General features: G+C 39.8%; 1 protein-coding gene and 1 non-coding gene across 2 annotated transcripts in view; one reads left to right on the plus strand and one right to left on the minus strand.

Moving 5' to 3' along the window:
• Window positions 1-15,492, plus strand: part of MYO3B (myosin IIIB) — a 224,951-nt gene that overhangs the window by 20,959 nt on the left and 188,500 nt on the right. Inside the window, exon 11 of the mRNA XM_042994661.1 lies at window positions 1,080-1,209. Coding sequence (XP_042850595.1) covers window positions 1,080-1,209 — 130 coding nt within the window. The remainder of the gene's footprint in view (window positions 1-1,079; window positions 1,210-15,492) is intronic.
• Window positions 11,213-11,319, minus strand: LOC122241611. The gene has a single exon (XR_006221852.1). It is a non-coding gene; the product is annotated as a U6 spliceosomal RNA (small nuclear RNA).

Genomic DNA, 15,492 nt, shown 5'->3' on the forward strand with positions numbered 1-15,492 from the left:
CTCAATCCCATGACCCTGGGATCATAACCCATGCTGAAATCAAGGGTCAGATGCTCAACTGACTGAACCACCCAGGCACCCTGAAATCATTTTTCATATTCATATCATAGTATTGAAATTAAGTATGCCTGACTGGAGGTTGGTTGAAAGGCAATTCTAATGTAAGTAGAGAGGATTGTTTTTCTCTCCACATAGTGCATAGTATCTATTTTGGATATTTGTTAGAAATTGCAACCCAGTTTTTACCCTTAGATCGTTCACTCACCTTAGCACTGATGTCTGCCCATATATTGATGTCCTTGACGTCTGAGATGCCCTTATCTAGCCTGCTCCCTCCTTTCCTATCCTCTTCCTTACACTTCCACTCTGTCTCCATGTCCTTTTATACTTACTTCCTATTCACCCATCTTCCCTTTCTCCCTCTTCTCCTTTCTTGATTTTAAGGGGCGGGAGATGGATAGGAAGGACCTTTTTCTTTCTGGACTCCTGTTCTTTTCTGAATTCATTTGTCACTCAATGCTTATTTCTCTGGAGTGTTCTTAAAATTTCTCTGACTGGATCCCTCCTGTTCTGAGAACCAAAAATGGCTCAGCATCCCTGAGCGATCACATGCCGTGAGTACCTTGGGAAGCAACAACGGTACGGTGGGTATGGGCTCGGAGCCCAAAGTGTCTGGGTTTGGAAGCCTGCCTATCACTTGTGAAATGTGCATATTATTTCTTTTCTCTCTAGGACTCTGTTCACCCACCAGTAAAATGGGGATAATAATAGTGTTTACCTTATAGGATGGATGCTTTACATATAGTGACCAAAGATACAGTACCCAATGTATTTTCATTATTATTCTGATGTGATAGGACTCTTTTTTTCAAAGAGCACCTGGACAAGAAGTTAAGATAAATTGGTGTGTCAGAAATTACATTTTTTTCCTCCTTATCTTGTGGACTGGATTTAAAAGCACAACTGTGTCAAGACAAATTCTGTACGTTGGTCGATTAATGACTGACCTCAGACAACTTACCAGTGTTGCTAGCAATGGATGATATCGGCTAGTTTGCTATTTGTTGTTTACCTTGCAGGTATTATATGATGCTTCTGGGGTTCTTGAGAAAAACAGAGATACTCTACCTGCTGATGTGGTTGTAGTCCTGAGAACGTCAGAAAACAAGCTTCTTCAGCAGCTCTTCTCAATTCCTTTGACCAAAACAGGTACCTGGAGCCCCTGACCTCCCTTGGCCTGATGCTTCTACAAGCACTGCTGGAGTTTTCTTGTTAGTGTCCAAATACTGCCAGGGCTCCACTACTACCACTTTGAACTTTAAGCAGGGGTAAAGGTCTATTCAACCAAATTCATGAAAAGGAAAGTGATTGTTTCTTTTTCAAGTTAATTGCACAGCATCAGTGTATATATACTGGGCATACATACAGACACACACCTTTTATAACATTAACTCTTAGACTCCTCATTTCTCTGCCTGCCACCTTTCCCTCTTCATTTATAAAGCCATATGTAATCACTAATTCGTGCTAAGCACTCCAGGGTGGTCTCAGTTTACCTAGAGTTATTGGGAAGATTATTTCTGTTCACGTATGAACCTAAGTGGAGGGAATGTGGTGAATCCGAAGGTTATTCAGTCATGGGGTCCTCAGAGGTCACCTGGTCCAATTCACCACCCAGTCAATAACCCCACTCTCTTAACCAATTTAGAATAGGTCCATCACTGGCCTACGTGCCTGGCCTTTGCCCACTTAGAGTCAGCTTCTGCTTAATGGCTTCTGTTTATAGTTGTGCAGTCAGTTCTTAGGACAGGAGGCAGGAAACTAGGGCTGAAGAACAGAACTTCCCTGTCATTGCTATTTTGCCAAATAGGTTCCATTTGGGTCAAGTTCCTTTGATTTACCTGGGTTCTGCTGCCTTTGGCTGAGCAGCAGACCAGGTCTTCTCAAAGCTTTCCTCTCAAGGGCATTATGTTTCTGAAGGTATGTCTGGAAACAGCTGCATTATGCTTTTATGAAAGGAGGAGAGACCTCTTTGTCACTGTTCATAATTTCTTTTTCTTTCTTCCCTCACCCCTCTTGAAATCATTGGTGCCCGTGTGTAGTTTGGGGCCTTCGTCTGCTTAAAGAGAGTGGCTGCCAGGTCTGACTTAGCAACATGCAGAGGAATGAAAAGCTTGGCTAAGAAAAAAGCTACAGTCTACAACCTTTGCTTCATCTTAACTTGGAAAGAAAGTTGAAACCAGTTCTTAACTTTCTTCAAACATGCTCCTTTAAACAAAGATAGTAGGATGCCCATGAGAAGACTGGCCTCCAGCTTTCTTTCCAGACCTCCCTTGGGCAGAGCTGGGATTTTACTCATTATCTCCTTACGAAGATATCTACCCTCAAAAATTGTTTCTAAAGAGGTTGTTCATCCTACATTGAAGGTCAGAATATCAATCAAGCTGCTAAATTTTAAAACATCTATATCATTTATTTTTTGGTTTTAATGTATTAAAGCCTTTGAAGGTGGGAAAATTTTACTGGACAGGAATAGTTGTGTTGTTTTTGATAGAATTATAAATATCGGTTTCAGAGTGACCAGATGTGAGCTGGGCTGGGGCTTCCTCACCAGACACTTAGGTCTTATCAGGCAACTTATGTGCAGGGGCAAAGATACAGGCATCATTAAGACCCCTACTTTGTGCTCTTTGAAATTAAATTTATCTAAATGACTTGTCAGTTGGCATTTACACTCTCTCATAAATATAAGTAATGATTTGTCAAATCTGTTCACAACTTTGGAATTTCCAATTTTTCAACTGTTGGCAACATAAAAACAATTTCTCAGCCTGGGCCACTAGGTGGTGCTATGCAAGAAGTCAGGCTCTGAAGAAGCCTTCTGTTTGCCCTTGATCCGCCTACACGGGAAAGGAACAGGAACAAAGAGATAGCCTCTGCTTTTTTTTTTTTTTTCCTTCCTTTCTTTTTGATTTTTGCTTTTCTCTGAAAGAGTTTTTCTCCTATCTTGTAACTCTTTCTGAATCTTGCCTTCAAACTGTGTTCCACACGTCCTGGAGGAAATAGAAGTGAAAAAGAAGACTAGAAACAAACGTGTTTTCCTAACAAGCTTCCTTGTATTCCTGAGTCCCCTATATTGTGCATAATAATTTCTTTTGAAATCCTAAGCCTTATTTTCTTCACATTTTGAATATAATTAAGAAGCCGCAAAAACACATCAAAGCTAATAAGCATGATTTTATTTTCTTTTCCTGAAACTGCTCATGTAACAATGGCTTCAATCAACATTTATAGAATAGCTTCTAATAATAAGGCATCATTTAGGCAGCGAGGTGAATATAAAGATAAAATGACTTTGCTCTAAAGCAACTGGAACTTTCTTTTACCTTCACTTTCTATCTAGAATTTTTCTCCCTATGATGATATTTGCCCTCAAACATCAGTTCTAAAGAGATGTGCATCCAATGGTGAAGGTCAGAATATTAATTTTCTAAATTTTAAAACATCCATACTCTATATTTTTTGGTTTTAGTATATTACAGCCTTTGAAGGTGGGAAAACCTTACTGGACAGAAATAGTTCGTGCTGTTTTCACTGAAATTGCATATACTTGTTTCAGCATGTGCCCCTTATGAAAGCAGAAATGGTTTTCTGGCTGGAACCAAGGTCCCACATAACCTAGCATTTTGAAAATGAATATGCTGATATTTTCAGTGCACGAGAAACCATTTTCTTGGTTGTTTTTATTTTTATTTATCCTGCTTCAAACCCTTAAATACTTTTCTTATTAAAATGAAATGGGTTACTGTTCCGTGATCATAGATGTTATGGGAAGCTACTTTACAAACTTCTTTTAGGAGATGAACTGCAGAGAGGAAGGAGAAAAGTCAAAGTTGGGAAGCTTTGGAGGCTGTTAGCATCAGACTTTAAAAAGAGGTCCAGTGTTGGACTCCGGTTTTGGGAGAAGAGGATGTTGTAGGATGTTGGTAGTGCTCTGACTCCTGGTCTTGGTGGTGGTTACGAGTACGTTTGCTTTATAATCTGTTATGCTGTCCATGTGTTTTACACACTTTTCTGTACATTCTATTTCATGATAGCACTTTTATTTTCCAAAAGATAGAGAAGACATCTTAAAATGCAAAGAAAAACTTTCATTTCTTTCCCTAAGATTTCCTATTCACTTAATTTGGGGTTTCCTGGTAGCCAGACCGCTGCAGCCTTTTGCTTTCAAATGCAGGCATCAGAGAGCTTCTGGCTGACATTCCTGTCCAGTTAAGTCAGCCTCCTCTGTCGGCTGCTGGGCAGGTAACAGTCCCTTCATTAGTGCATAGAAGAAGTATCGGTTGGTCTAATCTCTTATCAAGGTTGAGAGGACTAACCTCAATGTGTCTTTGTGTCAAACTGTAATAAAAATCAGAGAAAGTAATCCAGTTGACATTTTCCTGTTTCCTGTACCCACCTTCCCATTCATGTTGTACATCCCCAAATACTGAAAAGGTTAAAAAAACATGGGGTGTGAAGTCACGAGGTGCAGGGCTCCTCCCAAATTTCTGTAGCCCCCTTGCCAGCGGCCCCTCCTGGCACATAGCTGCATCTGGTGAGAGAGATGCCTGTGCCTGATGACACTCCCATTCCAAGATACTCGGTGGTGATTGGGCGAATGGAGGCAGCTGCAGACAACATGGATTCTCAAACCTTCAGGACCACTCTCTTGCCTGTACATGGGCCACTTCAAAAGTGGTGAAATTTTCTTTGTAATCCTTCCTCTCAATAGGAAATCTCTGAAGATTTCACGTGTGAAAATTTGATGTGGCAGCAACGTTGCTTTCTAACCCTTCAGCTGGGACTTTTCAAACTGAATGATCTAGGTGGAAAAACATTAAAAGGAAAGATGTTATAACAAGGTTTCATTGCATATTTCCTTGTTTGGGAAACATTCCGCTTGCTACTAATAAACTAGAGAAAAGTTCAAAAGGCTCAAGGGAAGAAAGAAAAGAGGAAGTTTCAAAAGGAACTTGAAGAATCCATTTCTGTCTTTGAATTGTGAATTCTGACTTCCAAATAGGAGTTTGGGGTTTTAAAGGAGTTAGGAACTGGGGAGAAACTAGAAAAACAAAAGTAGTGCCAAAGGGAATATTCTCTGAGCCTCAAAGTCTGGTTTTGCTTCAGAATCTAGAACTGAGTTTGGCTCTATTTTCTCCTGTCCAGGCTCCCCAGGTCTTTCCCTTGGAATTTGATGTGAAGTGAAAATCAACAGTAAAGTCTCTTTATCTTGACTTCCATTGGTTCCTCCTTTTATTCGGATGGGGGTGGGTGGGCAAGATGAGCTCCCACATTATATCTGCAAAGGACTCCAGCACCATGACTGCTGAAATATTTGATTGTTCCTGATTCTGTAACTTACAAATTGGGCATTCAGCTCTTAAGAGGATGCCTTTTGGTAACTGTCTCTCAGAGTTTTCATTTTTCACTTCCATGCTGGTTTCTCCTCCATGCTGGAAGTTCAGAAAATGGGTCTGGCAGGATGAGCTGACTCCAAATGACGAGGTTCCAGGGTCACAGCCATGGGCAGTGCTTGCCTCCTCTGAAACAGCAGCTCTAATGAGCCAATCCTGTCAGGAAGCCCTGAGGGGTGAGTTCTTTCTCACACAGAGGCCTGCTTCTTTCTGTTTAAGAATGTATTTCAGTCAGTAGATAATTATATATTTAGCATCTATCTAGATATGGTGTTATACATAGTCCTTTCTGGAAGGAATAAGAGAAAATCTCAGCCTGAATAGTCAGGGACAGATAGTGCGGATCCTAAAATGTATAAAGGATACACAAAAGAAATGTAAATTATGAATAGGCATGTAAATCAATACTTGGGGACAATATAAGCACTGAGTCTATACAAGTAAAAATAGAAGGAAAAGTCATGGAAATATCATGTGTTGATTGAGGTAAAACTTCTTTTAACTATAAAGACTTCTTGGAAGAGGTTTTTGTTTTGTTTTTTGTTTTGTTTGTTCGTTTTAATGTAGAGTAGAGAAAATTGAGCAGTCTGGGAGTAATGAGGCATGCTAAGCCAGGGTCTACAGCACTGGAAAGGAGAGGTAGGCAGCGGGATGATTAAGTGAACAGAATGCGAGGAAAGGACTCAGGGCAGAGGGAAGGAAGCAAGATGGAGAAATGATGGCAGTCTGTTGAGCCAAGAGTGGGCTTCTGATGCCTTTTGAAACAGTGTGGGTGGTCAAGTCAGGCTTCTAAAGAGAACAGTTTCAGGGTGACAAAGGAAACTTATACAGGGGTGTTAAAGACTGACTAGGAGAGCCAGGGTGCTCCCATGTGTCTCTGTGGAACTGTGTATGAGTAGATGCTCAATAAATACTTCTACATTCTACTTTTTTTTTTAAGTTTATTTATTTATTTTGAGAGAGAGAGAGTGTATGAGGGGGGGCAGAGAGAGAGGGAGAGAGGGAGAGAGAGAGAATCTCATGCAGGCTCCACTCTGTCATCGCAGAGAACAATGTGGGGCTCAAACCCACCAACCTGAGATCATGACCTGAGCTGAAGTTGGATGCTTAATCGACTGAGCTACCTAGGTGCCCCTACATTCTACATTAAGACCTAGCATCCATTTTGAGTTAATTTTTGGTGAGGTGTAAGGTTGAACTTCATTTTTTTTCTGTATGTCCAGTTCTAAAACGTTTGAAATGACTATCCTTTCTCCATTGAATTACTTTAGCATTTGTCAAAAATCAGTGGTTATATTTGTGTGGGTCTGTTTCATTGATCTATGTATGGAATTCTTCAATACCACATTGTCTTTACTATTGTAGCTTTATAATAAATCTTTATTTATTTTTTTTCAATATATGAAATTTATTGTCAAATTGGTTTCCATACAACACCCAGTGCTCATCCCAAAAGGTGCCCTCCTCAATACCCATCACCCACCCTCCCCTCCCTCCCACCCCCCATCAACCCTCAGTTTGTTCTCAGTTTTTAAGAGTCTCTTATGCTTTGGCTCTCTCCCACTCTAACCTCCTTTTTTTTTTTTTTTTCTTCCCCTCCCCCATGGGTTTCTGTTAAGTTTCTCAGGATCCACCTAAGAGTGAAAACATATGGTATCTGTCTTTCTCTGTATGGCTTATTTCACTTAGCATCACACTCTCCAGTTCCATCCATGTTGCTACAAAGGGCCATATTTCATTCTTTCTCATTGCCACGTAGTGCTCCATTGTGTATATAAACCACAATTTCTTTATCCATTCATCAGTTGATGGACATTTAGGCTCTTTCCATAATTTGGCTATTGTTGAGAGTGCTGCTATAAACATTGGGGTACAAGTGCCCCTATGCATCAGTACTCCTGTATCCCTTGGGTAAATTCCTAGCAGTGCTATTGCTGGGTTGTAGGGTAGGTCTATTTTTAATTTTTTGAGGAACCTCCACACTGTTTTCCAGAGTAGCTGCACCAGTTTGCATTCCCACCAACAGTGCAAGAGGGTTCCCGTTTCTCCACATCCTCTCTAGTATCTATAGTCTCCTGATTTGTTCATCTTGGCCACTCTGACTGGCGTGAGGTGATATCTGAGTGTGGTTTTGATTTGTATTTCCCTGATGAGGAGCGACGTTGAGCATCTTTTTATGTGCCTGTTGGCCATCCGGATGTCTTCTTTAGAGAAGTGTCTATTCATGTTTTCTGCCCATTTCTTCACTGGGTTATTTGTTTTACGGGTGTGGAGTTTGGTGAGCTCTTTATAGATTTTGGATACTAGCCCTGTGTCCGATATGTCATTTGCAAATATCTTTTCCCATTCTGTTGGTTGCCTTTTAGTTTTTTTGGTTGTTTCCTTTGCTGTGCAGAAGCTCTTTATCTTCATAAGGTCCCAGTAGTTCATTTTTGCTTTTAATTCCCTTGCCTTTGGGGATGTGTCCAGTAAGAAATTGCTATGGCTGAGGTCAGAGCGGTCTTTTACTGCTTTCTCCTCTAGGGTTTTGATAGTTTCCTGTCTCACATTAAGGCCTTTATCCATTTTGAGTTTATTTTTGTGAATGGTGTGAGAAAGTAGTCTAGTTTCAACCTTCTGCATGTTGCTGTCCAGTTCTCCCAGCACCATTTGTTAAAGAGACTTTTTTCCATTGGATGTTCTTTCCTGCTTTGTCAAAGATGAGTTGGCCATACGTTTGTGGGTCTAATTCTGGGGTTTCTATTCTATTCCATTGGTCTATGTGTCTGTTTTTGTGCCAATACCATGCTGTCTTGATGATGACAGATTGGTAGTAGAGGCTAAAGTCTGGGATTGTGATGCCTCCTGCTTTGGTCTTCTTCTTCAAAATTACTTTGGCTATTCAGGGCCTTTTGTGGTTCCATATGAATTTTAGGATTGTTTGTTCTAGCTTCGAGAAGAATGCTGGTGCAATTTTGATTGGGATTGCATTGACTGTGTAGATAGCTTTGGGTAGTATTGACATTTTGACAGTATTTATTCTTCCAATCCATGAGCATGGAATGTTTTTCCATTTCTTTATATCTTCTTCGATTTCCTTCATAAGCTTTCTATAGTTTTCAGTATACAGATCTTTTACATCTTTGGTTAGATTTATCTCTAGGTATTTTATGCTTCTTGGAGCAATTGTGAATGAGATCAGTTTCTTTATTTGTCTTTCTGTTGCTTCATTATTAGTCTATAAGAATGCAACAGATTTCTGTACATTGATTTTGTATCCTGCAACTTTGCTAAATTCATGTATCAGTTCTAGCAGACTTTTGCTGGAGTCTATTGGATTTTCCACGTATAATATCATGTCATCTGAAAAAAGTGAAAGCTTGACTTCATCTTTGCCAATTTTGATGCCTTTGATTTCCTTTTGTTGTCTGATTGCTGATGCTAGAACTTCCAACACTATGTTAAACAACAGTGGTGAGAGTGGACATCCCTGTCGTGTTCCTGATCTCAGGGAAAAAGCTCTCAGTTTTTCCCATTGAGGATGATGTTAGCTGTGGGCTTTTCATAAAGGCTTTTATGATATTTAAGTATGTTCCTTCTATCCTGACTTTCTCAAGGGTTTTTATTAAGAAAGGATGCTAATTTTGTCAAATGCTTTTTCTGCATTGATTGACAGGATCATATGGTTCTTTTCTTTTATTGATGTTATGTATCATGTTGATTGATTTGCGAATGTTGAACCAGCCCTGAATCCCAGGAATGAATCCCACTTGATCATGGTGAATAATTCTTTTTATATGCTGTTGAATTCGATTTGCTAGTATCTTATTGAGAATTTTTGCATCCATATTCATCAGGGATATTGGCCTGTAGTTCTCTTTTTTTACTGGGTCTCTGTCTGGTTTAGGAATCAAAGTAATACTGGCTTCATAGAATGAGTCTGGAAGTTTTCCTTCCCTTTCTATTTTTTGGAATAGCTTGAGAAGGATAGGTATTATCTCTGCTTTAAACGTCCGGTAGAACTCCCCTGGGAAGCCATCTGGTCCTGGACTCTTATTTGTTGGGAGATTTTTGATAACTGATTCAATTTCTTTGCTGGTTATGGGTCTGTTCAAGCTTTCTATTTCCTCCTGATTGAGTTTTAGAAGAGTGTGGGTGTTTAGGAATTTGTCCATTTCTTCCAGGTTGTCCAGTTTGTTGGCATATAATTTTTCATAGTATTCCCTGATAATTGCTTGTATTTCTGAGGGATTGGTTTTAATAATTCCATTTTCATTCATGATTTTATCTATTTGGGTCATCTCCCTTTTCTTATTGAGAAGCATGGCTAGAGGTTTATCAATTTTGTTTATTTTTTCAAAAAACCAACTCTTGGTTTAATTGATTTGCTCTACAGTTTTTTTAGATTCTATATTGTTTATTTCTGCTCTGATCTTTATGATTTCTCTTCTTCTGCTGGGTTTGGGGTGTCTTTGCTGTTCTGCTTCTATTTCCTTTAGGTGTGCTGTTAGATTTTGTATTTGGGATTTTTCTTGTTTCTTGACATAGGCCTGGATTGCAATGTATTTTCCTCTCAGGACTGCCTTTGCTGCATCCCAAAGCGTTTGGATTGTTGTATTTTCATTTTCGTTTGTTTCCATATATTTTTTAATTTCTTCTCTAATTGCTTGGTTGACCCACTCATTCTTTAGTAGGGTGTTCTTTAACCTCCATGCTTTTGGAGGTTTTCCAGACTTTTTCCTGTGGTTGATTTCAAGCTTCATAGCATTGTGGTCTGAAAGTATGCATGGTATGATCTCAATTCTTGTATATTTATGAAGGGCTGTTTTGTGACCCAGTATGTGATCTATCTTGGAGAATGTTCCATGTGCACTCGAGAAGAAAGTATATTCTGTTGCTTTGGGATGCAGAGTTCTAAATATATCTGTCGGGGGGCCTGGATGGCTCAGTCGCTTAAGCGGCCGACTTCGGCTCGGTCATGATCTCACAGTCCGTGAGTTCGAGCCCCGCGTCGGGCTCTGTGCTGACAGCTCAGAGCCTGGAGCCTGCTTCAGATTCTGTGTCTCCCTCTCTCTCTGACCCTCCCTTGTTCATGCTCTGTCTCTCTCTGTCTCAAAAATAAACATTAAAAAAAAATTAAAAAAATATATGTGTCAAGTCCATCTGATCCAATGTATCATTTAGGGCCCTTGTTTCTTTATTGACCGTGTGTCTAGATGATCTATCCATTGTTGTAAGTGGAGTGTTAAAGTCCCCTGCAATTACCGCATTCTTATCAATAAGGTTGCTTATGTTTGTAATTGTTTTATATATTTGGGGGCTCCCCTATTCGGCACATAGACATTTATAATTGTTAGCTCTTCCTGATGGATAGACCCTGTGATTATTATATAATGCCCTCTTCATCTCTTGTTACAGCCTTTAATTTAAAGTCTAGTTTATCTGATGTAAGTATGGCTACTCCAGCTTTCTTTTGACTTCCAGTAGCATGATAAATAGTTCCCATCCCCTCACTCTCAATCTGAAGGTGTCCTCAGGTCTAAAATGAGTCTCTTGTAGACAGCAAAAAGATGGGTCTTGTTTTTTTATCCATTCTGATACCCTATGTCTTTTGGTTGGCGCATTTAGTCCATTTACATTCAGTGTTATTATAGAAAGATACGGGTTTAGAGTCATTGTGATGTCTGTAGGTTTCATGCTTGTAGCGATGTCTCTGGTACTTTGTCTCACAGGATCCCCCCTAGGATCTCTTGTAGGGCTGGTGTAGTGGTGACGAAAAAAATACGGAACGCTTCACGAATTTGTGTGTCATCCTTGCGCAGGGGCCATGCTAATCTTCTCTGTATCGTTCCAATTTTAGTATATGTGCTGCCGAAGCGAGCACTATAATAAATCTTTAAACAGGTAGTGCAATCCATCCAAGTTTATTCTTTTTTAAAAAAATTTTTTTAATGTTTATTTATTGTGAGAGACAGAACATGAGTGGGGGAGGGCCAGAGAGAGAAGGAGACACAGAATCTGAAGCAGGCTCTAGGCTCTGAGCTGTCAGCACAGAGCCGGACATGGGGCTTGAACCCACGAACTGTAAGATCATGACCTGAGTTGAAGTCGGATGTTTAACTGACTGAGCCAGCCAAGCACCCCAATCTTTTTCAAAATTGTTTTGGCTATTTCAGTTCCTTTGCCTTTCCATATAAAATGTAAAAGTAATTTGTCTATATCTGTACAAAATCCTGCTACAATTTTGACTGGAATTGCATGAAATCTACACATCAATTTGAGAAGAATTGACATCTTTATTAAGTCTTTCAATCCACAAACACAGTATGTCTATTTATTTAGATCTTACTTGATTTATTTCATCATTACAGTTGGCCCTTGAACAACATAGGTTTGAACTGCACGGGTCCACTTGTGTGCAGATTTTTTTCAATAAATGTAGTACAGTACTGTAAATGTAGTTTCTCTTCCTTATAATTTTCTTGGTAATATTTTCTTTTCTCTAGCTTACTTTATTGTAAGAATACAGTATATAATACATATAACATACAAAATATGTGTTAATCGACAGTTTTAATTTATTCATTAAGGCTTCCAGTCAACAGTAGCTTGTTAGTAGGTAAGTTTTGGGGGAATCAAAAGTTACGTATGGATTTTTGATTGTGTAGGGGATTGGTGCTCCAACCCCTGTGTTGTTCAAAAGTCAGCTGTGTTTTGTTTCAACATAGAGATCCTGTACATGTTTTTGTTAGATTTCTTACCTAAGCATTTCAGTTTTTGGAGCTAGTACACTTTTTTTGCTTGTTTGTTTTCAGTTGTTTGGCTAGTATACAGAAATATCATTGATTTTTTGAGGATTGACTTCACCCACAAACTTGCTAAATTCGCTTGTTAGTTCTAGGAGTTTTGTTTTGTTTTTTTAGATTCCTGGGGATTTTCTACATAGACAGTCATGTTGTCTATAAATAGGAATGTGTATTTTTCTTTTCAGTCTTATGCCTTTATTTTTCTTGCTTTATTTCACTGGCTAGGACTTCCAGTATAATGTTGAATAGAAGTGAGAAGAGGAAACATCCTTGCTTTGTTCCTGATCTTGCAGGGATGCATTGTGTCTTACACCACTGTGTATGATGTTAGGTGTAGGTTTTATGTAGGATACCTTGTACTTGCTGATCCATCTCTCTGCAATATTTTCCCCCAAAACATACCTATGACTAGCTTCTTCAATTTCACTAGGTGTTTTATCAAAATCTGCTTTCCCTGTTAAAATTTTCACCTACTCAATATTTTATATCCCCATTTCCTGTTTTATTTTTCTCCTTAGCACCTGTCACTACCTTATATAGCATATACACTTCTTTATCTTATTTATTTTCTGCCTCCACCATAATGTAAGTTCCAAGATGGCAGGGATTTTTGTCTGGTTTGTCCATTACTGTGTCCTCCCTGATATAAAATGGTCATTCAATATATGTTTGGTGAATAAATAGATGGGTGAACCAAACCTATTCCCATTTCTGTCTTCCTTCTAATCTAAATGACTCAACTATCCCTACCCTTATTACAGGTCAGCTCTCCACTTGTCCTCTGCCTTCCTTCCCCTTTCACTTTCACAAGGACTTTCATCATGCAGTTATTCCTCATCTCTTCTGCATCATCTGTTTATTCCTCATAATGTGACCATTCTCATCAACATAGTGTCTTCCATCTTTTTGACTTCTTGTTACTAATTGAATTATGTTCCCTCCAAAACATATGTTGGAGTTCTAAGCTCCATTACTTCAGAATGTGACCTTATTTAGAAATAAGGTCTTAGCAGAAGTAATCAAGGTAAAATGAAGTCATCAAGGTGGGCCCTAATCCAACATGACTGGTGCCCATATAAAAAAAGAAGACTTTGGACACAGGGAGAGTGCTGTATGAAAATGAAGACAGATAGTAGGGTGATGCTTCTCTCACCTGAACCTCTTAACTAAATTCTGTTTCTACTCTTACCTTTTACAGTCTAACAGCTAAACCACAGTCTTTCCAAAAACGTAACTCTGATCATCTCATTCCTTTTCTTAAAACCTCCAATGGCCCCTTATCACATGTAGAATAAAATCCAAATTCCTTTCCTTTTCTACGAACTCTTACATGGTCCGTCCCTGCCCTTCTCTCTGTCCCTATCTCTTGAACTTTTACCCTTCACTCTCTGTCTTCATTCTGTTCCTCAGATATTCCAAGTCTTGTTCCTGACTCTGCAACTAGCTGCTCAGTCTGCCTGGAACATTCTTTCTCCAAATCTTTACAGGTCTGTTTCCATCTTGTGATCCAGAATCCTGCTCAAATATCACCTCCAAAGAGAGGCCTTCTCTGTCCACCCAGTGGAGAGTGGCCCCACACTTCCACACTAACTCTGTTATACTACCCTGTATAACTATCTCCGTTGGGATCTGACGTTGTCCTGTCCTATCTGTATATCACCCTCCTTCCCCAATCCCCAGTGCTAGACTGTAAGCTCCTTGAGAGCAGAGACCTTATTAGTCTTTTTTTTTTTTTTAACCATGGTATATCCAGGACCCAGAGCAATGCCCAGCGCATAGTCCTCAATAAATCTTTGTTAAATAACTTGGTAATTCCTGCAAGGTAGAAACTAAAGCTGAAATCCAAATCTTGGCTCTGAATTTACTCTGTATTTAGAGAAAATTTAAGACTCTGTATTAATTTACTAGGGCTGCCACAATAAGGCACTACAAATAAACAGTGGTTTAACCAAGAGAAATTTATTGTCTCACAGTTCTGCAATCTAGAAGTCCAAGATTAAACTGTCGAGAAGTTTGATTTCTTCTGATGCCTCTCTCCTTGACTTGCAGATGGCTGCCTTCTCAGTATTCTCACGTGGTCACCCCTTGGTCTCTGTGTATATTGTGTACCCCAATCTCCTCTTCTTATGAGGATACCAGTCATACTGGATTAGGGCTCACCCATATGACCTCATTTGACTTTAATCACCTTTTAGACGTCCTATCTCCAAATGCAGTCACATTCTGAAGTATTGGGGGTTAGGATGTGAACATATGAATTTGAGTGGGAGGGGGCGATACAGTGCAACCCGTAACAGGTCACTAAGAGCTGAGGGAGCTGTTCAATATAAGCCTGTTACCTATGGGACACATGGGGGCCACCACCTTTCCGCATAAGCCCCAGGGACAGCTGTAACCTGCCAGAGAGTGTTTGCAGCCTCACCCAGTCAGGGAAGGAGAGCTCTGCTCTCTCCCCTTTCCTTTCTCCCTTTTTCCACACCAGAGGAACTATCTAGAGAAGAGAGAGGACTTCCTCAAGCCATGAGAGCCATCAATCCAGCCTGGAAGGAAAGGGAGAGTGGGGGAAAAAAGCTTTGAATTGATATGATATCAAAAGTTAAAAACAAATAAGAATGAATCTTCAAAACCAAAAGAAATATTTAATAACAGGAAATATCTGAAAATCTATGAATGGGACAGAAATATGGTTAAGAGAACTGCCATCCTCACAGAAGGGTAGGAAAGCGTGGGTGGGGGAAGTGACAGGAAAAGGTGATATGTTTTTTGTGTATCCCCAATGAATTGAGATGCCTCAGTATGCTGATTTCATGCTCCAGGCATAGCAGAGAACCACAAAGCTTTCTGTATATGTGACCCTAGGAGGCTGGCAGTTTCCTCCCAGCACCAGCCTGGAGTGGGCGAGAGTCAGATTCTTGTCTCAGGAATAGGGCAAGTGACACGGAGGGTCACTCATGAATAACAGAAATAGCAAATGGTAATTACATGGGCTCTTCATCTCCAACAATCTGTAATCAGAACTGCAGTTCAGTGCTTGGTCTACCCAGCTGTGCAGTTCTGTCTCATGTAACGGTCTTGTGTACCTGAAAAGACTGTTAGCCCTGTGAGAACAGAGACCACGTCTTCTATTTTAGCTGCTCAGTCTGCCTGGAACATTCTTTCTCCAAATCTTTACAGGTCTGTTTCCATCTTGTGATCCAGAATCCTGCTCAAATATCACCTCCAAAGAGAGGCCTTCTCTTTCCACCCAGTGG

This window comes from Panthera tigris, chromosome C1, assembly GCF_018350195.1.
Source record: "Panthera tigris isolate Pti1 chromosome C1, P.tigris_Pti1_mat1.1, whole genome shotgun sequence".
NCBI lineage: Eukaryota > Metazoa > Chordata > Mammalia > Carnivora > Felidae > Panthera > Panthera tigris.